We start from the raw sequence: 27,619 nt of genomic DNA, 5'->3' as shown, positions 1-27,619 counted from the left end.
GTAGAAATAGTTGGCAGCCTTCCACACAGCTGTTTTGGTCTTGGTGGCTCCGCTTCAATATGCGAATACATTTGTTGTTCTGGGACTTATGCTCAGAGAATTAACCAATTTTTAACCTGGTTCTGAATGTTAATAAAACAAAGGAGATCATTGCTGATTTTAGAAAGAGCCGGCATAGTCATTCTCCATTTTGTATCAAGGCTTCAGCTGTGTCAATAGCATTAAGTATGTGCGGGTGCAGATAACTAATAATCCGACTTGGTCTCCCCACATCAAGTGAAGCGTGCAAACCAGTTTTTGCATTTACTGCATCGGATGAGTAGAACACATCTTTCTCCTTCTATCCTGGCCACTTTTTACCGAGGCATGATTGAGAGCATTTTAACAAACCGCCTTACTGTTTGGTTTGGTGGCAGCAGTGCCTCAGATAGAAGGATCATACAGAGAGCAGTAAGGACAGCTAAGAAAATCATAGCAAGCTCACTTCTCATTATTCAGGATATTGCTTATAAGCACTTATGTGCTTAGAGCTCAAAGCATTGTTAGAGACCCCACACGCTCACTTCACAGCCTGTTTCTGTTGCTCCCCTCTGGGACGAGGTTTCGAAGTATCTAAAGCAGGACTGCTAGATTCTATAACGGCTTTGTTCCTTTTGCCATCCGTCTTGTAAATTCGCAGGATTCTTTCCCCCCCCCCCCATGGTATACATTTGAATTCCTGTGATGTTTCTCTGTGTCGTATATGTGTGTGTGGTATATGCATAATGGTTATCTTTTGAGAGCTGAACACAATGAAATTTTGTTTTAATGTATGCTGATTAATGGATTATTGACAAAGATTATTGTCATTTAAAGTGACAATAGACATATTCTATTCTATTCTATTCTATTCTATTCTATTCTATTCTATTCTGTTCTGTTCTGTTCTGTTCTGTTCTGATATGTTACGTTACGTTACGTTACATTACGTTACGTTACGTTACGTTACGTTACGTTACGTTACGTTACGTTACGTTACATTCTGTTCCATTACCCAGGAACTGCAGGGAACTCTGCTTTCCCAGCCTCCCCGGGTGACAGCTGTGCTAACAGCCTCTGCTGTGAAAGGCAGAGAAGAAACAGGAACAGGATCGCTGATCTCAGGTGGACCTTTGGATTGAGACCAGGGCCAAACTCAAGCAAAGAGCAAGTTTATTTATTTATTTATTTATTTATTTATTTGGTCAAATTTATATGCCGCCCTTCTCCCGAAGGACTCGAGGTGGCTCACAAAGGATTAAAACCGTAGAACAGTAAAAATAAATTAGTCTAGATTAATTAAAAATACAACAATTAAAACCCATATTAAAACCAAACTAAAAACACCCCGCAGGTCAGGCGATTTGTTTAAAAAGCCACATCTTTAGGTCCTTGCGGAAGGAGCGGAAGTCGGGAGCTGTGCAGAGCCCGGTGGGTAAACCATTCCAGAGGGTTGGTGCGCTCACAGAGAACGCCCTCATCCTGGGCGCCATCAGCCGACATTGCCTGGCCATTGGCACCCAGAGAGGGCTGCCCTATGCGAGCGCACTGGTCGGTGAGAGGCTGGCAGTAGGTGCTCCTGCAAGTTTTCCACCATTGTTCCTCCATTTCTTTGCAAATCAGTGCTCTCAGAAATCCCCAAAGTCTTGCACCATTTTCAGATTCTGAGGCCCTAATTGAGATAAATGTATATTTAAAAGTCTATAAACAATAAATGCTGCATACCTATCAGCTTATTTAAAAAGTGAGATATCTGTGTGAGACCAGACCTCAGAGGGCCCCTGCTTGATTTCCTACTTCCTTGCTCCTCACCCACTCACACCTTGCCAGAAAAAGCTATTCTGCTCTTCTAGCACCATTCCCATTCCCCCCCCCCTGCCAGGAATGTTATTTCCAAAATCCCTGGCTCAGATGGCTTAACCGGCACCCGCTTTGTAAAGTTAAAATTCCATTTCTCTGGCAATATTTGCTTCCTCTTTCGTCCAGAGAACTGATTGTAGCAGACTTTTTTACTGTTATGTCATCATTTCTCAGATATGAAGCGTGGATTTATTCCCAGCAAATCTCCACCCTCTCTTCAACCAGTCTATATAAACATGAGAAGTTCTGCCTCTCACCATGGAGCTAGGGAGGTGCACAAGCTACCCCAACTACTATTTCTTCTCTCGTTTGATCCAAGAGCAAAGATGAACAGCTCCCTGGCTACCCTCGCCGTCTTCCTGGTTGCTGCTATGTTCTTATCCCAAGCTCAGGCTCAGTTTGGTAAGACTGCATTTTCTTCTCTTTTTCAGCATCCCAGCTGCTGGGGATTCTGAGGGCAGTTAGGTGGCTCATGGTTAAAATGCTCGACTTGTCAGCTGAAAAGCTGGCAGCTTAGGTTCAAGACCTGAGCACCAAGTGATGGGATGAGCTCCCGCCCTTGCCTCAGCTCTTGTCAACCTAGCATGAGAACATGCAAATGCAAGTAAATAAATAGGTACCACTTTGGTGGGAAGGTAATAGCACTCTGGGATGTCATGTTGGCCCCATGACTGCAGAAATGTCTTCTGATTGTGCTGGCTCAATGGCTTTGAATTGGAGATGAGTAGCTCCCCTATAGTTGCCAATGACTAGCAGAGTTAAATCCTCAGCGACTCCTTTACCTTTTATCTACATTCAGAGTTATAACCCTTGCCATCTTGACATGGGTTCTAGATTTTGCTCAACCATCTCTCTTGAAAGTGCTGGTCATACAACAAACAACAAGGATAGTTAGGGACAGGCAATGCTGCTCAGGGTGTAAGTACAACCTCATCTGAAAAGGGAAGCTCTGCAGAAGAATTAAGCCACTTGCTTGGAGCTGAATTTGAGATGAGAAGGAGAGAGCAGCACTCTATCCAACCCTTCAGAAGATGTATGTGGAGAGAATGAGCTCTTCCTTTCAGGTTTCAAAAGAGGATAGGCTAGATGAATATATGACATTTATCCTTTTTATTCTGAAACGGTTTTATAATTATCAGAAGCCATTTCAAGGATTTGTAGGAGGGGGGAATACAGTATGAGTTGTATTAATGCATGCAAAAAGAATTATTTTCCATATTGAACATTGTCTATTGAGTGGACAAAAGGAAAGTGGATTCCCTATGTAAGAGAAATCTAAAGTTCCTCTCCAAAATAAGCTTGTTTTTCTCTAGTGCCAGGTAGAATTTTTAGGAGTTAGTGCTTTGGGGCTCACATAGTCACTATCTAGCTGTAATAGATACATGCTACCCTGTTTCCCCAAAAATAAGACATCCCCTGATAATAAGCCCAATCGGGCTTTTGAGCACATGGCAATAAAGCCAAGCGCTTATTTCAGGGTTCAAAAAAATATAAGATAGGGTCATATTTTCGGGGAAACACAGTAGTAAGAATCCATTCCATCGCGAAGGAAGGAAGGAAGGAAGGAAAGAAGGAAGGAAGGAAGGAAGGAAGGAAGGAAGGAAGGAAGGAAGGAAGGAAGGAGGGAAGGATTCTGCCTGAGTGAGACAATTCCTGCATTTTTAATTTCTGCAGAATTCATTGTTGAATTTGCCTCTGAAATTTTCACAACTAGAAGTAAAAAAACAAATCTCCACCTCTTAAACATATGGTTTAAAAGACTTTGGCCCAAAGTTCAGCCTATCTATAGGGCTGCCTTAGTTCAGCCTATCTCTAGAGCTGTGTTTGTGGGGAATATAGGAAGATAAAGCATTAGCTATGTATGCTACCTTGAGTTGTACCAAATAAGGTTGGATATAAATCTAACAACAACAACAACAACAACAACAACAATAATAATATGATCCATGGTAAGGTCAGTCCAGGGAAAATCTGCCCATATTATATGAGGGGAATGGTAGATATTCTAAGCTAGCAGGTGAGAAGTTCAGGTTCAAGACTCAATGATTGGGGAAGGGAAACCATTAAAATGACACAAGTCTCTTTTCCTGTTTTTCAGACGCCACGGTCTGTTGTTTTGACTATATAACCAAGCCTATTCCACGGAGGAACCTGAAGTCCTATGAACGTGCAAATGCCAGGTGTTCCATGCAAGCTGTCATGTAAGTATTAAAAAAAATCTATCAACTCCTAAGCGATTCCTAAATATGTTAAATGTGATGTTGGCTGCTCTTGAAACATTTACCGTGTTTCCCCGAAAATAAGACCCTATCTTATATTTTTTTGAGCCCTTGAGTGCTTTATTATTTTATTATTTATTTTATTAATTCAATTTGTATGCCGCCCCTCTCCGAACACTCAGGGCGGCTCACAATGCATTTAAAATCATTATAAAAAACATTAAAAAATTAAAAACATTAAAAATATTAAAACTCATTCACACCATTCATGGCCGGATCTCGTTGGATCGCAAGAGCAATATCAATGGCCCCAGGCCTGCCGGAAAAGCCAGGTCTTCACCGCTTTTCAGAAGGCCAATAGGGTGGGGATGGTCTGGACCTCAGGAGGTAACTGGTTCCAGAGAGCTGGGGCAGCCCCAGAGAAGGCCCTCCCTCACGGGCCCGCCAGCTGGCATTGTTTAGCTTGACAGGACCCGGAGGAGACCAACTCTGTGGCATCTTACTGGTCGTTGGGAGTTATGCGGTAGAAGGCAGTCTCAAAGATACCCTGGCCCTGAGCCATGTAGGGCTTTAAAGGTAATAACCAACACCTTGAATTGTGACCGGAGACCAATAGGGAGCCAGTGCGGCTCGCGGAGAATTGGTGTAATGTGGGTGTACCTAGGTGCACCCACGACAGCTCGCGCGGCTGTGTTCTGGACCAACTGTAGTCTCCGAACACTTTTCAAGGGTAGCCCCATGTAGAGCGCATTGCAATAATCTAACCATGAGGTGACAAGGGCATGAGTGACCATGAGGAGAGCTTCCCGATCCAAGTAGGGTCGCAATTGGTGCACCAGGCGAACCTGTGCAAAAGTCCCCCTAGCCACAACTGTCAGATGTTGCTCTAATCTTAGCTGTGAGTCTAGGAGGACACCCAAATTGCGAACCCGTTCTGAGGGGGACAATTTCTCCCCCCCCCCCAGAACCAAGGATGGACAATCAACATGCTTGGCCTTATTTTTGGGGAGGTCTTATTATTTTGGGGTGCATGGAGGAAACCAGAGGAAATGGCAGGGACTGGCTGCACATGCATTTTCAGGGAGGGCTTATTTTGGTGCATGCGCTCAAAAGCCCAATTGGGCTTATTATCAGGGGATGTCTTATTTTAGGGGAAAGAGGGTAGTATCTTTGTGTGACCTTTATGTAAAAGTGCACCAGCCATAAGCATCATATTTTCCTACATTGACTTTATGTGAATTTGATTTAAATGTAAAATTAGTTGCATTCCCATCCAACATATCACAACGAGGCCAGAGAGTTCTTTACTCAGAAAAAAAAAATCTATTCATTTTTTGCAATAAACATTAATAAAGAGGTGGGGTTTCAATGGCAAGGCCCTTGGCTGCTGTCTTGATTTATCTGTCACCCCCTCTGCAGATATCCTCATACCAAAATCTAAATTTATCTCCCTCTTGCAAGGGCCTGTGTGCAGGTTTAGTTCAACATTTCGAGTCACAGTTTTCAGGCAAATCAGCCCTTTAGCTTAAATAATTAAATTAATTGAAAGATTTAGTGGACGTCTGCCCATGCACCCCCTTTCATGAAATCAATTTGGAACAGGAACCTCTTGAGGGTAACTGATGGGAGGGGCTCTGCCCCCTTGAAAACTGAGTGTGGTGCCAATTGTAGAGAATTGCTTTCTTGCCAGCTTGTGACGAAATATGCATGTGTATGTCTCTTCTGCAGATTTATCACACATAAGAACCGACGGATATGTGCAGATCCCAATGCACCATGGGCCCAGGATCGTGTAAAATATTTGTCCAAAAACTGACAACCTCCCACTTCCTTCATATTCACCTGGAGAAGCCCCAAGAAGTCAAAGCTTTTAAAATGCTTCGGATGTGGGGGAAAAGAAGAACATGCGTGACTATTTTTCTGACCTTGCACACTCCTAATTTAAACTTCATTGATGGAAGCTGAAATAATGTATTTTATTTAAATTATGGGCAAATATATTTTGTATTTTATATTATTATTTTTTAAAAAGAAGTAGTTCCTTTTGTCTAAAGGTTCTGAAAAATATTTGAGAGAAACGTAATGTATGAATAAATCTCAGGGTTATGGAATCCATACATGTCTCTGCTTGTCTATGTTTGAAATATTTTCCGAGAGCTCCTTCAGGTTACACAACAATTCTTATTTCATTGAAAGATCGACTAGGACTCTGTCTGGGATCTGGTTCTTCTCCTTCCCTGGGAGTGGGGATTCTTGGGACCGTCCATCTGCTCCTGTACTGCCATTCATAACATCCCTCCTTTTCAGACTTGAAAGATGGGTGTCAACCTTGCAAGGTAGACTAGACAGGAAACAGTGAGATGAACTATTTTTACTTTATTGTAAGGTTCCATTAACAGAATCTTGCAAATCTGAAAATACCTTCATCTTCCATCCCCTTATACAGCCCAAGAAACTAGGGATGGTCCCTCCTGAGTCTCTTGCCCTACTCACATTCCTGCTGCAGACTAAATTGCCTCTTATCTGCCTCTGTCTGCCCTGACTCCCAAGGTCATTCCCAGGGGTGGGCTTCAAAAATTTAAGCAAGGGGTTCTTTGCCCGGTTGCTGGGTGGGCATGGCCATGGTGGGTGTGGCCTAGTTGGCCACCTGCACCATAGTGTGTGGGGGGGGTGCTTTTTGCCCTCCCCAGGCTTCGGAGGCTTTTCTCAAGCCTCTGGGAGGACGAAAACAGCCTCCTCAGACTCCCGAGTCCCTCCGGAGGCCAGAAACGGGAGCATTTCCTGAACTCCCAGTAGGCCCATTTTTCACCCTCCCTGAGCCTCCGCGCACACCCTGCACTTACCTGCATCCAAAGCAGGCTGCGTGGGGACTCCTGGCAGGGATAGGGTGGGGCCAGTCAGGAGTGGGATTTGGGGGTTCTCCGAACTGCACAGAATCTTAGCTAGAGATTCTCCCAAACCCCTGCGAACCCCCAGCAGCCCACCCCTGGTCATTCCCACAGAACATTGTACCCTCCGTTGACTGTGCTGCTGGCGCACTGGAACTTATGAGACAGGGAAGCAGCAGCATGCAAGGCAGTGGAGATACTCTGTATTCAGAGCAAAGCCTTCGAAAGCAGTGAGGAAGTAGGAGTGAAAGCTATTGAAATCATCCATTGGGGCTATTTCTTTTGTCTCTTCATTATACTCACATAAGACGTGGCTCCATTCTAAAACGGCTATACTCTTGTTGGTTTTCTCTTCATTTCCAGCACTCTTATTCTTAAAAAAAAATGAAAACCCACTTTATACTGCTGTTGATGTGGTTGCATGTAGTAGGGATTTTGATGCAAGATGGATGCTGCTTTAACATTGAATGCTTACAGGTCTTCTTAGTTTGCAAGGAAGAGATAAGGGGAGGGGAGGGGAGGGGAGGCTGAGGGGTTGTTTATAAGCAATCAAGAGCTTGCTTATCACAAACAGCATCTTAGCCCAGGTGACAAGAAACCTGGGAAGGAGTGTTTAAAGTCATTTAAAGAGACTGCACTTTAATTAACTCAGTACAAATGAAAATAGGAAATTCCTCTTAGTTTTGGCATTTAGCCAAGAATAGCATTAAAAACACTGATGAAACCTCGGTTGGTCTTGCACAGCTGTGTCGGACTTAGCTGTCTTCCTGCACTATTAACACGAGTATCAACCATGTGGCATTGTAACTAATACAGGTGGGAGTTTCTGCAGATCTGGGATTTCCAAAATGAAAGCATGTGATTATTACCACCCCTACTTCGTGGACAGGAACTCTTTTCTTTTAAAATATGCCACTGAATCTGTGCACAATACTGTGATTTAAACATTGTTGGACTGAGCTGTGCAGATGTGAAAAAAGCTGGGGTCAGATTCTGTTTTTCCAATGCTTAAATCTGCCTGTGCTATTCTGTAGATGAGGCTCACGTTACTATAATTACTAGGATATTTTGAAACACATCCTTTAATGGATACTGTTTGTTATGGTTATTTTATGGGACATTTGCTATCGACTTTTGGCTAACAGCCCACAATTCTCTCTTTCCTTCTTTTTCATTTTAATCTATAATTTTTATTAAAACTTTTAAATAAGAAGATAAAAATTAACAAATTAAGGGAGAAAAAGAAATAAAAGGAAAACGAAAAGGGCAAGAAAAAGAAAAGTTAGAGAAAGTTATAAGCACAGATATATTTTAACCTCTCTGTAAATTTACATCATAGAATAGAATAGAATAGAATTCTTTATTGGCCAAGTGTGATTGGACACACAAGGAATTTGTCTTGGTGCATACGCTCTCGGAGTACATAAAAGAAAAGATACATTCATCAAGAATCATACGGTACAACACTTAATGATAGTCATAGGGAAACAGTCAATATAAATCTTAAGGATACCAGCAACAAGGTTACAGTCATACAGTCATAAGTGGGAGGAGATGGGTGATAGGAACAATGAGAAGATTAATAGTAGTGCAAACTTAGTAAATAGTTTGACAGTATTGAGGGAATTATTTGTTTTAGCAGAGTGATGGCGTTCGGGAAAAACCTGTTCTGATGTTCAGTGCTTTATAGCGTTGTTTGGAGTTGAAACCGTTTATGTCCAGGATGTGAGGGGTCTGTAAATATTTTCACAGCCTTCTTTTTGACTCGTGCAGTATACAGGTCCTCAATGGAAGGCAGGTTGGTAGTAATCGTTTTTTCTGCAGTTCTAATTATCCTCTGAAGCAGTGGTGGGTTTCAAAAATTTTTACTACCAGTTCTGTGGGTGTGGCTTGGTGGGTGTTGCAGGGGAAGGATACTGTAAAATCTCCATTCCCTCCCCACTCCAGGGGAAGGTTACTGCAAAATCCCCACTTCCTCCCGATCAGCTGGGATTTGGGAGGCAGAGAATAGATGGGGGCAGGGCCAGTCAGAATTTTTACTACCTGTTCTCCAAACTACTGAAAATTTCTGCTACCAATTCTCCAGAACTGGTCAAAACCTGCTGAAACCCACCTCTGGTCAATTGTCTGTGTCTGTCTTGTTGGGTTGTGGAACCAAACCAGACATGTATCATGTTACAATACTCGTTTCTTTCTTGGGTGAGGAAAGGACAGGCCCAAAGTGACCTCAGGGAAGCAACAGGCCTTTCTAGTCCAGCATTAACAATTACATATACTGCTGTCATCCCAAATGTACATAAAAAAAACACAATGTCACACTTATATTTTCCCCCCAAGGACATTTGTTCCTACAATTATACTTGGGCATGCTTATGTTAAGATAACCTGTATTGCCACTTTTCTGTGTACACACTGGCACACATTGAAATTCTGATGCTCTCAAACGAGAGAGAGAGTGTGTATGTGTGCATATAATAATATAATTATAAGTCTCTAACTAGGCAGCATAGGGCAGCATAGGGCCTGCTGGCTGCCAGAAGAAAAAAGCCCAGAATCGAATATATATATATATATATACATATATATATATATATATATATGTAGGTCTTTGGTTATTCGGGTCTTCTCCCACGTAAAATTGGAAGTGTCTTGGCGACATTGCTCCTGGAAGCACGAAGCCGAGAACACCAGCCTGAAGATGACGAATGAGACTTCGTCGAAACGTCGCCAAGACACTTCCAATTTTACATGGGAGAAGACCCGAATAACCAAAGACCTACATACAAACACCCGCGAAAACCTGAGAAAATACACACACACACACACACACACACACACACACACACACACACACACATATATATTAATCACAGTCTATTTTGAACATAGCAGAATTTTTTTTAGAAATTATGAATTTTTAATTTAATCATTAAACTAAATAAGAGTCTAGAAAATATTAAACAAGGGTTAAAGTACGGTAATCAGTATTTGCTTTACCTTTTTTTTTCTTTTTTAAAGAGCACTAAGGGGAATTCCTCCATTGAATTTCCTTCTCTTGTTTCCTCTCTGCATAACTTTCTAAAAAATCACTAATTTCTATTCATGCCATGCTATTCAAGTGAGTCTCCCTATACAAAATAAATAAAAAAACATGAGTTAAATGAGGTTATGGACACAGCAGGGGAAAATACGCACAAAATAATTTTATTAAGGAGAGGCAAACAGCCAGCACATCATTGGCATCTCAATTATGACTTCCAAATGACTAGCAGCAATCTTTGGAGTGGAAATTGATGATCCTGTTCTCACTTCGTTGAAAACAAAATGATTATGTCAGGCTGATTTTTAGCAACCGCATTGTTAGATCTTCTTCAGCATGATTTGTCCCAATGTGGTCCTTCAGGATTCCCAATGATGGAGCTAATAATGAACTTTCCTAGATTTAAAAACTTGGAATCCTGCTTCCAGGGCAAAAGTGTTAGATTGAAAACTACTATCAAGACTCTTGAGTAGCTTTACTGGCCAGTTATAGATTTCTATAATGGATCCTTCTCCTTAGAATAACAGAGTTGGAAGGGACCTTGGAGGTCTTCTAGTCCAACCCCCTGCTTAGGCAGGAAATCCTACACCATTTCAGACAAATGGTTATCCAATCTCTTCTTAAAAACTTCCAATGTTGGAGCATTTACAACTTTTGTAAATGCTGAGGTGGCACAGTGATTAGAGTGCAGTACTGCAGGCTACTTCAGCTGACTGCTAGCTGCAGTTCAGCAGTTCAAATCTCACCAGGCTCAAGGTTGATTCAGCCTCCATCCTTCGGAGGTGGGTAAAATGAGGACCCAGATTATTGGGGGCAATATGCTGACTCTATAAACTGCTTAGAGAGGGCTGTAAAAGCACTATAAAGCAGTATATAAATGCTATTGCTATTCTGGAGGCAAGTTGTTCCACTGATTAATTGTTCTAATGCAGGAATTTTCTCCTTAGTTCTAGGTTGCTTTTCTCCTTTATTAGTTTCCACCCATTGCTTCTTGTCCTACCCTCAGGTGCTTTGGAGAATAGCCTAACTCCCTCTTCTTTGTGGCAGCCCCTGAGATATTGGAACACTGCTATCATGTCTCCCCTAGTCCTTCTTTTCATCAAACGAGACATACCCAGTTCCTGCAACCGTTCTTCATATATTTTAGCTTCCAGTCCCCTAATCATCTTTGTTGCTCTTCTCTGCACTCTTTCTAGAGCCTCAACATCTTTTTTACATCATGGCGACCAGAACTGAATGCAATATTCCAAGTGTGGCCTTACCAAGGCCTTATAAAGTGGTATTAACACTTCACGTGATCTTGATTCCTCTTTTAATTTGATGCACTAATACAGTGCTACAGATAATCCTCAATATACAACCATTCATGTAATGATCGTTCAAGGCCACAATGGCACTAAAAAAAGTGGTTTAAAAAACCGGTTCTCACACTTTAACTGTTGCAGCATCCCCACAGTCACATGATCAAAATTCAAGCACTTGTCAAACGTGAGTTTACGTGATTACCATTTACAAGCTTCCCAAGTGGCTTCCGACAAGCAAAGTTAATGGAGGAAACTGGATTTGCTTAGTGACCATGTGATTCACTTAAGAAATATAGCAAAAAGGTCATAAAATCAGGCATGTCTCAGGTTGCATTGCTTAGTGATGCCCATTCTGATCCCAAATGTGGTTGTAAGTTCAGGACTACTTGTATGTATATGCATTGGAGAGGCAGTTTGATGTGAATTCTATCCTGCTGTGAGCACAAAGCCATCTGGGTGATCCAAGGCCAGTCACTTGCTCTCAGCCCTGGGAATTAAGCAATGACAATCAGCACTCTTTGCAAGGAAGCAGAAGAGCCCTGAGCAAAACAGCTGAGGCAAATCAGCTGAGAGCCGGGAGGCCAATTAGCCTATGCTGAAGCTCCGTGGGCCAATAAAATTACAAAAAAAACACCGAACCCTTTGTTAAATTGCTGGCTCTCCCGCCCCTCGCCCACCACTATTTATTGGCAATAAATAGTGGTGCGGAGGGGCGGGGCAAGCCAGCAATTTAACAAAGGGTTCAGCTGCACCACTGGCTCTAGGGCGGCCCTTTGAAGCTCCGCGGCAAGAATTTGAAGTTTTTTTTTCCTCTAGCCATCGGAGGCAGCAATAGATTGGGAGTGGGCAGGGTAAGCGAAAGGCCGGCGATCCAACAGAGCAGAGAGTGAGGGTGAGTGAAGGCGTGGAAGCTGCTTTCTCCATCCTGCTTTCTTGTGTCTGGAGCTGGTGGGGAACCACGTGGCAGCCCATGTGGATCCCAGGCAGCGGAACTCAGGCTAGGGAAGGGGTGGGCAATTGTGGCTCTTTTACAACCTGTGGCTTTCAACTCCCAGAATTCCTGAGACAGCCAAGCTGTCTCAGGAATTCTGGAAGTTGAAGTCCACAGGTTGTAAAAGAGCCACAATTGCCTACCCCTGGCTACGGTAGGCTGGTGCCACGCGGGTGGGAGGCGAGGGGCGGGCGAGCCAGCAATTTAACAAAGGGTTTGGCCGAACCCCCTAGAGCCCCCAGAATCCCACCACTGTGTAGGCCCCTCTTGATCTTGAGGCCCTAGGCTGAAGCCTAGTTAGCCTATAGGAAAATCCGGCCCTGATGACAAGTCACTTCCAAGCATGTTACCAAAAGCACTGCAGAGACCTGTCTAGACAATTATCAGGAGCAAAGATCCACTCAAAGAGAGACACACCTCTTTCCCACATAATCTACTGTCTTACTTCCAAAACAGCCCTGTTCAGTTTCTTGGGCTGGCTGGTCATCAAGAGATGAGTAATTCATAAGGGATAATCCCTTTCTACCTTGCTTGCTGCTTAAATATATTTAAGTTGTAAAATCAAACTGACAGAACAATTAATCGCAGCTTGCCTCCAAAAGTTGTGAATGCTCCCAACACTGGAAGTTTTTAAGAAGAGATTGGATAACCATTTGTCTGAAATGGTATAGGGCAGGGCTGTCAAAACTCTTGGCCCACGGGCCAGATGTGTCATGCGCTGGCCACGCCCATGCCCGGTTTAGTGAAGGGGAAAAGAGCCGCGATACATCACGTGACACCACTGTGACATGAGTTTGACACCCCTGGTATAGGTTTTCCTGACTGAGAATAGGTTGGATTAGAAGACCTCCAAGGTCCCTTCTATTCTGTTATTCTATTCTGTTTTGTTCAGAGGTGGCATTCAGCAGGTTCTGACCAGTTCTGGAGAACCGGTAGTGGAAATTTTGAATAGTTCTGAGAACCGCGAAATACCACCTCTGACTGGTCCTGCCTCCATCTGTTCTCTGCCTCCGGAGTCCCAGATGATTGGGAGGAAATGAAGATTTTGCAGTATCCTTCCCCTGGAGTGGGGAGGGAATGGAGATTTTACAGTATCCTTCCCCTGCCATGCCCACCAAGCCACGCCCACCAAGCCACACTATTCTATTCTATTCTATTCTAAATTCTACTCTACTCAATTCATTATCACCTCTTGCTTATTCATGGGCTTGATTTTACGTTCTTAGCTACTTGGCATAGAAAAGCAGCCCTGAAAATTTTTATGATATGAGAAGCCTAAAGCTCTCAAATATAGTGAATGTGATAGACAGACACTAACCTCAACAAGCAACAATCATTCCTGGAAATCCAAAATGAGATTGTGTTGTTGTTTTTACTCAGGAATAGGTAACTATATTCTCTCTTTATTCAGTCTCAGAATGGTTTATTTTTTCTGTATTCAAGCTTTATTGGAAACAGTAATCCCACTCTGCCATTCAATAAGCCAATGTTATTTCCCTCGTTGATGGAAACAGTAGGCTAAAAAAGCTTGTAAGAAATACAGGTAGTCCTTGACTTACAACAGTTCATTTAGTGACCGTTCAAAGTGCAACAGCACTGAAAAAAGTGGCTTATGACCAGCGGTGGAATTCAAATTGTTTTACTACCAGTTCTGTGGGCGTGGCTTGGTGGGCGTGGCAGGGGAAGGATACTGCAAAATCTCCATTCCCTCCCCACTCCTGGGGGAAGGATATTGCAAAATCTCCATTCCCACCCCACTCTGGGGCCAGACAAAGGTGGTATTTGCCAGTTCTCCGATCTACTCAAAATTTCCGCTACTGGTTCTCCAGAACCTGTCAGAATAGCACCCCTGTTTATGACCATTTGTCACACAATCACTGTAGCATCCCCATCGTTACGTGATCAAAATTCAGATGCTAAGCAACTGACTCATATTTATAACGGGTATTATGTTCCAGGGTCATGTGAGCAACCTTTTGCGACCTTCTGACGAGCAAAGTCAATGGGGAATCCAGATTCACTTAACAACGGAGTTACTAACTTAATTGCAGTGAAACAACGGAGTTGCTAACTTAACTGCAGTGATTCACTTAACAACTATGGCAAGAAGGGTCATAAAAAGGAGCAAAACTCACTTAACTGATGAAATTTCATTAGTAACAGAAAATTTGGACTCACTTGTAAGTCAAGGACTGCCTGTAGTTATTTTTTTTTCCTAATTTAATTATTTCTCTTGTTTGCAATTTAAAATAAGTTGTGGGTTTATCACATTATAGAGAGTTTGTTGAACAAACTGCAGTTGACAGAATGTACACATTTCAGTTTTGCGCTTAAAAGCAGCATTTTGGCTTCCGAGGACCACAAGGGGCAGATCTAATGAAGGAGGTTAAAAATGTACATTTTGAAAGGAGTTTGGAAGTTTTAAGAATAAAAATGGGTGCTTAAAGCTCAGAGGCTCAGCACCTCAATTTCCATTTTTAATTCGATGTAAAAATCTCTAAAATGCCATTGAGAATCTGCCATTTTGTCATGGAATGTCGGTGCCATGAGTATTTTCTACCCTGTTGATTAGCCATAAAGAAAGGTTTATGAATCCAAATGAATTAATTCCCATAGCATGAAGAACACAATGAGTGAATATGGTTAATTAACTTTTGCCTTGAATGGCTGCTTGGCTAATTATTCCCCACTTAAGATCGGCATTCCCTATTTACAACTTTCAGTCCACATACCTCCCTCATCTGCAGGCTATTCCACAAAATGGAATACAGGTCAAGCCTCCATTCCCCTATCTGTTCATCCAAAACCGTGCAAGGCAGGGGCGTCCAACTCAAAGGCTTAAATCTGGCCCATGGGGCCGTCCTGGAAACAGCAAAGGACCAGCCTGCGGTGCCTCTGCCAGTGAAAACAGAGCTCCATTTTTGCTGGCAGAGGGCTCAGGAGGCCATTGGGGCTGAAAACGGGGCCCAGGGGGGCACACGTAGCCCACCAAAGCTCCATTTTTGCTGGCAGAGGGCTGCAGGAGGCCGTCGCAGCCAAAAACTGAGCTCAGGAGCACCGTTTTGCTGGCAGAGGACTTGGGCCGCCACAGGCGCCCCGATGACATCACGAATGATGTCAAGCTGGCCACACCCGCCCTGGCCCCTGAGGTCAAACACAACCCTGATCTGCCCCTCAATGAAATCGAGTTTGACATCCCTAATATAAGGGATTTGAAGGACATGTGGTAGCAGACAGTAAAGACTCAGCTTGATTTAGAAGTTACATTACTTTATTTCCTCTTCTGCTTGTGTACAGTCATGGATTTGTAGAATGTATAGAGTAGGAATAGATACATTTGTTTTTCGGCATGAACCAAAGATGCACACGTGGAAACAGTAAGAATCACTAGTCTCAAACAAGAAGGTCTGGTGCTTTATTTCATCAGAGTGTTAAAACTGAGTATTAAAACAATTAATCAGAAATCGGTGGGTCAGAGCAACAGAAAAAAACACTCCCACATCAAAGAAAGAATTTAAAAAGATACATACTGAAACGCAAAGGAAGTGCGATAGTTTATATTAAGTCACTTAACTAATGAAATTTCATTAGTGACAGAAAATTTGGACTCACTTGTAAGTCGAGGACTGCCTGTAGTTATTTTTTTTTCTAATTTAATTGTTTCTGTTGCTTGCAATTTAAAATAGGTTGTTGGTTTATCACATTATAGAGAGTTTGTTGAACAAATTGCAGTTGACAGAATGTACACATTTCAGTCTTGCGCTTAAAAGTACTTGAGTCCTTGTGGCGCAGCAGACTAAAGCACTGTTATTAACACCAGCTGCCTGCAATTACTGCAAGTTCAAATCTCACCAGGCTCAAGGTTGACTCAGCCTTCTATCTTTTCTAAGGTAGGTAAAATGAGGACCCAGATTGTGGGGGCAATAATCTGACTTTGTATAAAATATACAAAAGTATGAAGGCTATTGCTTAACGCATTGTAAGCCACCCTGAGTCTCCGGAGAAGGGCGGCATATAAATAAATAAATTAAAAAAAGCAGCATTTTGGCTTCGGAGGACCACCAGGGTCAAATCTAATGAAGGAGGTTAAAAATGTACATTTTGAAAGGAGTTTGGAAATTTTAAGAGTAAAAATGGGAGCATAAGGCTCAGAGGCTCAGCACCTCAGTTTCCATTTTTAATTCGATGTAAAAATCTCCAAAATGCCATTGAGAATCTGCCATTTTGTCATGGATTGTCGGTGCCATGAGGATTTTCTACCCTGTTGATTAGCCATAAAGAAAGGTTTATGAATCCCAACGAATTAATTCCCATAGCATGAAGAACACAATGAGTGAATATGGTTAATTAACTTTCGCCTTGAATGGCTGCTTGGCTAATTATTCCCCACTTAAGATCGGCATTCCCTATTTACAACTTTCAGTCCACATACCTCCCTCATCTGCAGGTTATTCCACAAAATGGAATACAGGTCAAGCCTCCATTCCCCTATCTGTTCATCCAAAACCGTGCAAGGTAGGGGTGTCCAACTCAAGGGCTTAAATCTGGCCCATGGGGCCGTCCTGGAAACAGCAGAGGACCAGCCCGCGGTGCCTCTGCCAGCGAAAACAGAGCTCCATTTTTGCTGGCAGAGGGCTGCAGGAGGCCGTCACAGGCAAAAACAGAGCTGATACATGTGGTACCAGACAGGAAAGACTCAGCTTGATTTAGAAGTTACATAGCTTTATTTCCTCTTCTGCTTGTGTACAGTCATGGTTTTGTAGAATGTATAGTGTAGGAATAGATACATTTTTTTTTCTGCATGAACCAAAGATGCACACATGGAAACAGTAAGAATCACTAGTCTCAAACAAGAAGGTCTGGTGCTTTATTTCATCAGAGTGTTAAAACTGAGTGTTAAAACAATTAATCAGAAATCGTGGTTCCGAGCAACAGAAAAAAATACTCCCACATCAAAGAAAGAATTTAAAAAGATACATACTGAAAGGCAAAGGAAGTGCGATAGTTTATATTAAGTCACATTAAGTCACTTAACTAATGAAATTTCATTAGTGACAGAAAATTTGGACTCACTTGTAAGTCGAGGACTGCCTGTAGTTATTTTTTTTTCTAATTTAATTGTTTCTGTTGCTTGCAATTTAAAATAAGTTGTGGGTTTATCACATTATAGAGAGTTTGTTGAACAAATTGCAGTTGACAGAATGTACACATTTCAGTCTTGCGCTTAAAAGCAGCATTTTGCTTTCGAGGACCACAAGGGGCAGATCTAATGAAGGAGGTTAAAAATGTACATTTTGAAAGGAGTTTGGAAGTTTTAAGAATAAAAATGGGTGCTTAAAGCTCAGAGGCTCAGGACCTCAATTTCCATTTTTAATTTGATGTAAAAATCTCTAAAATGCCATTGAGAATCTGCCAAATAATGTAGGCTGGTAGCCCCCAGGGGGAGGGCCTTCTCTGTGGGGGCTCGCACCCTCTGGAATCAGTTGCCCCCGGAGATAAGGAGAACCCATGACCTCAATGCCTTCCGTCATTCCCTGAAAACCCATCTTTTCCAGCAAGCCGGGTTGGCTTAAGAAGAAATTTTTAAATTCTTTTAATCAGTCTGTGATTTTTTAACTTTCGGGCCAAAATTTATATCTATTTTTAAATGTTTTAATATTTGTATTCTATGTTTTTTATCTTGGCTGTACACCGCCCTGAGTCCTCAGGGAGAAGGGCGGTATATAAATTGGAAATTAAATTAAATTTTGTCATGGATTGTCGGTGCCATGAGGATTTTCTACCCTGTTGATAAGCCATAAAGAAAGGTTTATGAATCCCAACGAATTAATTCCCATAGCAGGAAGAACACAATGAGTGAATATGGTTAATTAACTTTCGCCTTGAATGGCTGCTTGGCTAATTATTCCCCACTTAAGATCGGCATTCCCTATTTACAACTTTCAGTCCACATACCTCCCTCATCTGCAGGCTATTCCACAAAATGGAATACAGGTCAAGCCTCCATTCCCCTATCTGTTCATCCAAAACCGTGCAAGGCAGGGGTGTCCAACTCAAGGGCTTAAATCTGGCCCATGGGGCCGTCCTGGAAACAGCAGAGGACCAGCCCACGGTGCCTCTGCAAGCGAAAACAGAGCTCCATTTTTGCTAGCAGAGGGCACAGGAGGCCATTGGGGCTGAAAACGGGGCCCAGGGGGGCACGTGTAGCCCACCCAAGCTCCATTTTTGTTGGCAGAGGGCTGCAGGAGGCCATCGCAGCCCAAAACAGAGCTCAGGAGCCCCTTTTTGCTGGCAGAGTGCTTGGGCCGCCACAGGCGCCCCGATGACATCACGAATGACATCAAGTTGGCCACACCCGCCCTGGCTCCTGAGGTGAAACACAACCCTGATCTGCCCCCCAATGAAATCGAGTTTGACATTCCTAATATAAGGGATTTGAAGGACATGTGGTAGCAAACAGTAAAGACTCAGCTTGATTTAGAAGTTACATTGCTTTATTTCCTCTTCTGCTTGTGTACAGTCATGGATTTGTAGAATGTATAGAGTAGGAATAGATACATTTTTTTTTGTGCATGGACCAAAGATGCACACGTGGAAACAGTAAGAATCACTAGTCTCAAACAAGAAGGTCTGGTGCTTTATTTCATCAGAGTGTTAAAACTGAGTGTTAAAACAATTAATCAGAAATCGTGGGTCCGAGTAACAGAAAAATATTCCCACATCAAAGAAAGAATTTAAAAAGATACATACTGAAAGGCAAAGAAAGTGCGATACTTGACATTAAGTCACGTTATGTTAGAAGATTTTAAAAACCAGCTGAAAATAAAATAAAATAAAATAGCATTTGGAAAAACATTAACACTTCCGCCCCTCCCCCGATCATCTTTTTAAGCTTCTCTGTAAGAAATTCATTAGCTGTACACTGGAAATGGTTATGTGATTAAAATATTCTGACAACCTCTCTCTCTGCTGCTGGAAGTTATCCAAAATTCAAAATACCACATATTCTCATATGTAGACTCGTAACAAACAATTTTTCAGTTCAAAGCTCACATTCTTTGGCATCTCAGTGTTAAAAAGTCATTCAGTGAAGGAAATGGGTAATCTCCAAATTGGATACATAAATAAAATAATCATAGAAATAAAAGTATAAATATATGGCAGCCTTCAAATCCAAGCTGTTTTAAAAAAACAAAACTCCAAATATAATAAATAACAAGGCCAATTTGGTGTGCTGCTTTGAGAGGCAGAGTAGAATTATTTCCTTTTTCCGTAGTCTCTGCTGTTCCATAAATATTTAGCTGGCTATCCATCATCATTATATACTTGATAATCCTCTGTATTGTTCATACTTGCTCTACATTTACCAATTCAAAGATTAATTCTTGAAGTACCTCAGTCTTTCCAATTACACCCTTCAACTATTCCATTGATCTCTAAATCTCACCCTAAAGTGTTTTCCAAGAGCCACAGAGCCATACAAATCTTGAGTTTGAAAACAACATCTTGAGGCCAATTCAGGGAAGCATGGTCTACTCTAGGAATCCCAGGGCTGAGAACCTAAAACGCCTTGAAAGTAGCTTATTTGTAGTACACAGAACCAATCCAATGATTAAATCACATTTGGAAGCGCTGATAACTAGATCTGAACTCAATATTCATAATTAACCCAGAAAACAAGAACGGGTTTTTAATTTTGCCATTTCACCTCTCGATGGAGAAAGATCAAAGCTGTTTTGTATTTTATAATTATGGATGTAAAGAGTAACACTGATAAGGCAGGAAGCCAGAGTTCCTGGAAGAATAACTATGTCACTATATCTCCCAAGGCTGTAAGAAAACAGGCTAATATATGTTGATTTGGAAAGGTGGCCGGGGAAAAAATGGAATCTTGTAAATAAGCATTGATTTCTCCATACTTCAAAAGGGGTCTCTTTTGCTCAGCTGTGTCTACTGACTAAACCAAGATTTGTACAAATCTTGTCTAGAGATGAATCAGCATACCTGGCCTCGCCAATGGAAATTTCATCTCAAAAAATAAAAATATGAAAATATTTAGGATTATTAGTGCCTCAGATTATTTTGATTTGGGCCTTTTTAACATGAAGTCTACCCTGTTTCCCCCAAAATAAGACATCCCCTGATAATAAACCCAATTGGGCTTTTGAGCTCATGGCAATAAGGCCAAGCGCTTATTTCAGGGTTCAAAAAAAATATAAGACAGGGTCTTATTTTCAGGGAAACACTGTAATAAGCCAACGACCTCATGTCATCTTTCCAAGTTAATTTTTTTAAAAAATAAAAAGAAGTATTAAATACTTTTGCAGATTAATATTAAACATTTTGAACAGCAAATGATATCAAATATGGTGCACAAATGGTTTTTATCCTGCTTTCTGGGGAATTTGGTTCTTTGGAAGGTTGCAGAACCCTTTAGAATTTGGAAATTCATCTACCTGTTTGTGATGAAGAAATTTAGGGACCAAATGTGTTCCAGCTTTACAACAGGAATAGGAGAAACTGTGTGTTTAGCATTTTGCTGTCTGAAGGATTCATTCTATTGGCAAATATAGGAGACAGTAATAATCAGTGCACGCCATGGGAGCAGAAAAAAAATGTGAAATAGTTAATCTCTACCAGCATTGAGCTTTTATGAGCTCAACTTTCAGCCTTCAAATGACCCTTAATCAACCTGCATTGCTACCTGATATTGTTGCAAAACTGTTTTGTCTTACTTTGCAAGAGGATCCCTTTGTAGAAGATATTCACCACTTCCAATAATGGTTCTGGTAATTGACAGGAGACACTGCAAGGCACAAGTGCCTTGTGTAGAAAAAAGGCAAAACTCACATCTAGCCTCCTTTGAATATCATTTTCCATTCTTCTTCTCCCTCCCTCCCTCGCCACCTTGGTCCAACACAGAAGATGCTGCATTCAAATGATGGGGTGAATGATGTGGTTTTCCACCTAGTGAGGTCATAAAAAATAAGAGTTGATCTGTAAATGCCAATGAATGAGAAGAAACCTCTTATCTTTGAACATTCAAGAGGACTCAAAGACTACTTCAGAAAAAAGACACACCACAGAATATGTGGATCAAGCAGCAGAGGCCACCAGCCCAACATTTCCTTTAGTGCTACTTAAATGTGAAAGCTCAGATTTGTATGAACAATGCTACTCATACCTGGAACGGAGTCGAAGGTCTTTTCACAATGCTACAACGAAACAGCCAAACCTTGAACAAAACATGTAATATAAAAGTTAACTTCTGCTATGCAAAGTTAGCAATGGCACTGATGTGAAACACTGTACACACATGTATGCGCACACACAGCACAACCATATATGTACATGTCGCCTCGTAACAACACACATTTTAACAAGCCACCATTGTTATTCACTGGCTTTTTTTTTTTAAAGAACAAGTTCTTAAATATGAGGGAGCAGCATAAAGGGAACTGTTAACAAGGCATTTAAGAACATTAAGGTTGTCCCAGTCCTGGATGGGGAGAAAGAAGATGATGCATTGGTTAACTGGATACTCCTTTCTATTTATCTTCAGAAAGAGACACACTGGTAGATGGAAGTAACTTTGGGGAATCCAACAGATCATTCCTCACAGATTGAATCCAAGACCCACAAAGTGATCAATCCTAGTTAGGATCAGTCCTAACATGTAGGTTCAAACATCCATTTATCCCAATACCAAGACTGCTATTCCAAGATAGTCCACAAGTGTTCCTTCTTCTTGACTGTAATGTTTTAGAATTATCCAGATCTTCAGTTTTCCTACGAATTTCCCATCTGAATGCACTTGATGCTATTTGCTTCCAACGAAACAGAACATAACCTTGTTTAAGCAACCTTTCCTATCTATGTTGTCTAGTTGCTTGTTCCAGTCTTCATTTTTTTCCAGGTGAATTCTGAAGCATCAGAAAAACACGGTACTCTCCTATAAAACTACAGCGAAAAGTAACAGGATGTGGGTGCAGCCCACATGGGAATGGAAAATGTCAGCCAACACAATACATTCTTGGTTTTAGTGCCAGCATTTCCATATTTTAAAGCTTCAAGCCTAAAATGAGACTACAGGGAACTCTTTGGTAGAGATTCCTAAATTGTCATGTCTGAACATTCTTGTTTGTCCCACTTTTAGATAGCAAAGCTTACAGTATGTTGAGTCACATAAATAGCCTGGAAGTAGTTACTGAGGCAATAATTAAGTCAGTGGATGGAGAAGCATTATTAAATGTGGAGGTCTGAGATGAATTAAGAGAAGAGTGTATTTTTAAATAAACAGTACTTTAAGAATACCAGCAGATAATCCTAGGGCCAACAAATTTGTTTTGCTAAAATCTCTCAGGTGCCAATAGATCTGACCTTACAAAACCATTTCTTCTAACATGTTATATTTAAATTGAGTTACAAACCTGTTTGCACTTTATGGATTTTCCACATATCGAGATGCAATTATTCTGTCCCATTCCTACAAACATGGAGGATTACAACACATTCAAGCATACAGTTTGGGGGATGTAGTCCCTTACTGTAACCATGAGCTAAAGTTGATGTGTTTAACTCTGAATTATCTGGTATATAGGACTCTGTTACAACACCCTGAGGACACTCTATTTTTCTCCAGGTAGGGTGGTAGCAAAATCTCTCAATAATGTCACCCATAATGCACTGTTGCAAAATATGATTGGGAATTCTTCTTCAACCTTAACTTGCTTCATTAACTAGATGTGATGTCAGTTAAGTCATGTAGAAGCATTTATATTAGTCCAGGCCCCTGGACAAAGGGAAAGTGCCTCTCTGTTTCCCAAGATGCATCCTCAATTGCTTGGAGAAGATGGCCTATGCCTATCTCTTTTTTAAAAATAGCAAATTTACTCGCTAGATTACATCTAATTTAGTTTTTAAGCCCATGCTATCTGATTCAATCTTGGTGTAAGGGATGCTTATTATTCACTGGGTTTACTAAAACCACTAAACGCAGCTTACAAAAACACTACCTTGAGACATTACTATACCTAAAGAAAGAAACCATGTTAACATTATGGTCAAATTCTCACCACTTGTTAAACTAATGGCTGGATTCTCACAAAGGCCTGAATCACCAATTACCCATTTTAGCACTACCTACCAACTTGAGGATATGCAGTTATTATCAATCAAAACCATGTACTGTATGAACTTGAGCAGTTTAACAATTCTGGCAGATATGCTATCCCTATCTATGCAAGAACCAGAAAAAGGCCAATAAAAAGAATGATTAAAGAAGCATTCTTTATATGAAGGAGAACAAGAGATAAAATGAAGGAACAGCACAGTAAGAGATTCAAAGCTTTTGAGTGTTGTGGTGAGATAAGAGAGCCAAAAAGAGAACAACTGCCCTTTCTGTATTCAAAAATCAATCAAGGTCAACAACTTGGAAGGTTGGTGTTTCAGTTTCATTGCCTGCTTCTTTTCTTTCGTCATCTTTGCTGTTCAGCATATGATAGATAAATGGACCAATGTGATGCACACTTGGCTGGAAATAGTAGAGTTGTGGTCCCGTGTTGTCAAAATCATGAAGGTTAAATAGTACACTCAATCAGAAAGCAGCTTCCGATTTATGGATATTCTCTTGGGAAACTAATGTATAACTATGGCAGAATAAGGAGGAGACCATTTGAACATCGGAAGAAGCAAGAGATGTTATTAAATGTGTCTGATGCTCAGAATCAACCCACATTTGAAAAGGTTAAAAATGTCCCCGTCTGTCATCCTGTCATATAATTATCTGGATACTCCATCTGTATTTCAAGTCGATAACCTGAGTCTGAGAAGAATTGGGGAAGCAGATAGTTTGAAAATATAGTGTCCTATGGGGAAAAGAAGCCAAAGGGGGCTAAGAGGCTGGTAAAAAGTTAGTATTGTTGGAGACTAAGACTACAGGAGAAGAAGAAGAAATGGTTATCAGGCAGAGATGGAACTAGCAGTCTTAGGCTGCCAAACAGATGTAGATTCAAGAGTGATCCAAAATCTCTGAAGAGCAATTGCAACAGAAATCATTATGAAAAGAGAATAATGCAACTGGTGCAGATGCCCATAGGGAGAAAAGGCTTTGAAGATACAGGAAAAATCAAGATTGCATTAGCTATGAGACACTGACAGCTAATTTTTTTTTACAAAGCCCTTAACTGTCTGAGGAAATTTTGTTGCTGCAGCTTAGGAAAGGTATACTGTTGTATTACCTGAAGCAGAATTATTAAAGGCAAGGAAATAGTTAATCTCAGGATTGTACAGCAATTAAGCTATGAAGCAATTTGCCATATTTCATTCTCCTTTCATTATCGTAGGCACCATCTGCTTTCTAATATCCATCTTTGATATACTTCACATAAAGATAAAAAGCTCAATCTATTGATGGGTAAGATTCTTGAATGCTGTTATCTTGTCTGGTCAATCCTAAGAACTGATGATAGACATGTTTTGCCTATTATTTCTGCTATAAAATATGGGCTACTGTACTCTACTCCAATACTTAGTAGTACAATATAATTTGCTGTCTCATGACTCATTCCCTTTGCTGTTCTTCTGCCGTTCTTGTGATAGGAATAGCAATAGCATTTACTGTAAATTTATATACCTCTTTACAGTGCTTTTCAGCCTTCTCTAAGCGGTTTACAGAGTCAGCTTATTGCCCCCAACAATCTGGGTCCTCATTTTACCCACCTCGGAGGAAGGATGGAAGGCTGAGTCAACCTTGAGCCTGGTGAGATTCGATCTGCCAAACTGCTGGCAGCCGGTGATCAGCAGAAGTAGCCTGCAGTACTGCACTCTAACCACTGTGCCACCATGGCTCATTCTTGTGATGGGGTAATGCTTGACTGGGGTTGCTCAAATTCTACCAAGGTCAGGTGGATAGGGCCCAGAACAGAGTTCTCAGTCTCTTTCTCAAGCGTTGCATGGAAGTTTCATTTACTGTGTATTTTCTATAGTTACACTGCATCTGATGGTGGGAAAAACAGGTGAGAGACTCCTGAAAAGCATGTATGCTATTGCATATGTATTTACCTTATAGGAACAAAATAAACTCCCTTATTTTGAATCAGTTCACTAGTTTATTAACTCATTTTATATCTAAATTGACTAGGATTTACCAGCCCTAACTGGAGATATCAGGTTTTGTCATGGGATCCTTTCCTATGGAAAACCGATACCTTATCACTGAGTATTTGGGATACATATTTTATTCAGAAATGGCAACAGATGGATCTCTTAAAGCACTGGAGATATGGCACAGAAAATTTGTCTCTTGAAGCTCAACAATGTATTCAACACATAGGATAGGACTCTGTGAGTAGCAGGAGTGAAGATTGCTTCAGTGGGATTATGATGATGGTGGCAGAAGGATGCAGACAATCCCTTTAGTCTCTTTAGAAGTTATGGTTTTCTGCAAAAATAGCAAAAAATGCTATTGTGTGGCCACAGAAGATGGGTGCCACATCTAAAAAACAGTAGGCCTACATTGAATCCAGGGTTCAATTTTTTCACCACTGGTTTCCATGTTCATGTGTTGCCTCTATTGAAGTCTCTGATAAATAAGTAAAATTGAGACCTACTCTGGTGATGAGCCAGTGATAAGAGCTGTCTGGATGAAAAGATATTGGGCTTAAGGCACCCAAGAGATTCCCCAGTGCACAGCTACGGGCTCCTCCCTTTGATTCTCATTTGCCCTAAGAACTGCAGATGTTGCTGCTGCCACATCAGAAGGCTGCCTTTTCGAGAAGCAGATGTGGTTGCTGTCAGTGAGGCCCTTTCTCACTGAGTTAAGCTGGAGCTTCCCCGCTCTGCTTTATTGCACATTTTTGTTACGAAGTAAACATTAAGACACAAGCTCATTTTCCTGTCCAGTGTCACCCCGCAAGAGATTGCGGTTGGTACAAATCGTTTTCTCTACTTTCAATGTTTCATGAGTGGATACAAACAAGAGGAACGAACAGAAAGTTCCCCTGGGGAGACAGAAGCTGCCAGAGCTTTGTGAATTCCAATCCTCTCCATCACTTTGAACCATGAAGCTGCCAAGTGCAACTCAAAGAGCAAATGCCTACAAGCTCTTTGCGGGATGCCAGAGGCCTGGTGGTGCAATCCCAGCTCTTGTTATGGGACAGACTCAAACTTATGAACCCCCCCTCTCATCCACACTATGGAGGGCAGATGCCGGTCATGGTCTTTATCTGACTCGGGCTGGCTTTGGGCACGCTCTGGCTTGGGGGTCAAGGATGGTGGGTCAGGCTGCTGGACAGACATAGTTCTCCGGAGGTGATTCCTCTTGCGCAGGAAATCAGGTTGAGAATGAAGACCAAAGCTGCCTTTCCTTAGGATCATGCGGGAGTTGTTCTTCTTAGGCCGGGAACGGAGGCTGAACTCCAGGGAAGCCAAGTGGGCTGCATAACCTTCGCTGATAAACTGGAGGAGAGAAGGAGAACAAAGATGACAAACATTTAGCATCATCTGTGGCATGGAGGATAAGGATAAGGATAATTTTATTTCTATACCGCCTCTCTCCCGAAGGACTCAGGGCGGTGTATAGCCAGGTAAAAACACAATACAAATATCACAATTTAAATTTAAAAAATTATTAAAAGTGTTACATTTAAGGCCAAAATTAACTAAAAAACCCCAAAATTTAAGAACTCCGAATTTAAAACTCAATTATGAAGCTAGCCCTGCCTGTCGGAAGAGCAGGGTCTTAAGAGCACAGCGGAAAACTCGGAGGTCAGAAATCTTGCGTATGTCTGGGGGCAGTTCATTTCAAAGGGCAGGGGCTCCCACAGAGAAGGCTCTCCCCCTGGGTGTCGCCAGCCGACATAATTTGGCCGATGGCATCCTGAGGAGTCCCTCTCTGTGGGAGCGGACTGGTCAGTGGGAGGCTATTGGTGGCAGAAGGCGGTCTCGTAGGTACCCAGGTCCTACGAGAGGGAGGAAGGGAGTAATGTATTACAGACGTTTCACTGCTCTTCTTTCTCCCGAAACACCAACCAACCAGACTAAAGCTGACAAAGGACAAGTGAATCAAGAATAGACCAATCATCTGGCTTCTTCCTTGCGGCCACCTGTATGGATTAAGACAGAATTTGTTCCAAGGAATTGGCCAAGGAAGTGAATTCTCCAGTGGAGGGTAATGTTTGCCTACATTTGTAGTAAGAAATGCAAAGAACGCAGGGACTTTACAGCCTCCACAGAGGGATGAGTGGGTGGGCAAGAAACATTAAGCTGGTTTTGGATTAGCTAGAAGAAAATGTGGAAAC

The 27,619-nt window shown here is 41.6% G+C and overlaps 2 protein-coding genes and 1 long non-coding RNA gene across 3 annotated transcripts in view; 1 reads left to right on the top strand and 2 right to left on the bottom strand.

Annotated features, from left to right (window-relative positions):
• The first annotated feature begins 2,061 nt into the window (after positions 1-2,061).
• On the top strand, positions 2,062-6,212 carry LOC148116972 (C-C motif chemokine 5-like). The gene is made up of 3 exons (XM_087883383.1): positions 2,062-2,280; positions 3,977-4,079; positions 5,826-6,212. Exons 1-3 carry the CDS (start codon positions 2,115-2,117, stop codon positions 5,911-5,913), a joined length of 357 nt encoding a protein of 118 aa, XP_087739509.1. The 5' UTR covers positions 2,062-2,114; the 3' UTR covers positions 5,914-6,212.
• LOC148116971 (uncharacterized) lies at positions 6,055-7,394 on the bottom strand. The gene is made up of 2 exons (XR_015731613.1): positions 7,289-7,394; positions 6,055-6,438 (listed from the first exon to the last, which is right to left on the bottom strand). It is a non-coding gene; the product is annotated as an uncharacterized LOC148116971 (long non-coding RNA).
• Positions 7,395-18,796: 11,402 nt separating this feature from the next.
• The window catches only part of PITPNM3 (PITPNM family member 3), a 141,575-nt gene continuing 132,752 nt past the window's right edge, over positions 18,797-27,619 (bottom strand). Inside the window, exon 20 of the mRNA XM_034421066.3 lies at positions 18,797-26,777. Coding sequence (XP_034276957.1) covers positions 26,469-26,777 — 309 coding nt within the window. The 3' untranslated portion in view covers positions 18,797-26,468. The remainder of the gene's footprint in view (positions 26,778-27,619) is intronic.

The sequence above is a fragment of the Pantherophis guttatus genome, chromosome 1, assembly GCF_059756535.1.
Source record: "Pantherophis guttatus breed Tessera chromosome 1, ASM5975653v1, whole genome shotgun sequence".
Lineage (NCBI taxonomy): Eukaryota > Metazoa > Chordata > Lepidosauria > Squamata > Colubridae > Pantherophis > Pantherophis guttatus.
The sequence above is the reverse complement of the archived record's forward strand: the minus strand, read 5'-3'. Positions and strand labels throughout refer to the sequence as shown.

Coding starts and splice junctions, on each gene's coding strand:
- LOC148116972 (XM_087883383.1), top strand. CDS start 2,115: ATGAGAAGTTCTGCCTCTCACCATGGAGCTAGGGAGGTGCACAAGCTA. Junction 2,281..3,976: donor CCAAGCTCAGGCTCAGTTTG/GTAAGACTGCAT, acceptor CCTGTTTTTCAG/ACGCCACGGTCTGTTGTTTT. Junction 4,080..5,825: donor TGTTCCATGCAAGCTGTCAT/GTAAGTATTAAA, acceptor TCTCTTCTGCAG/ATTTATCACACATAAGAACC.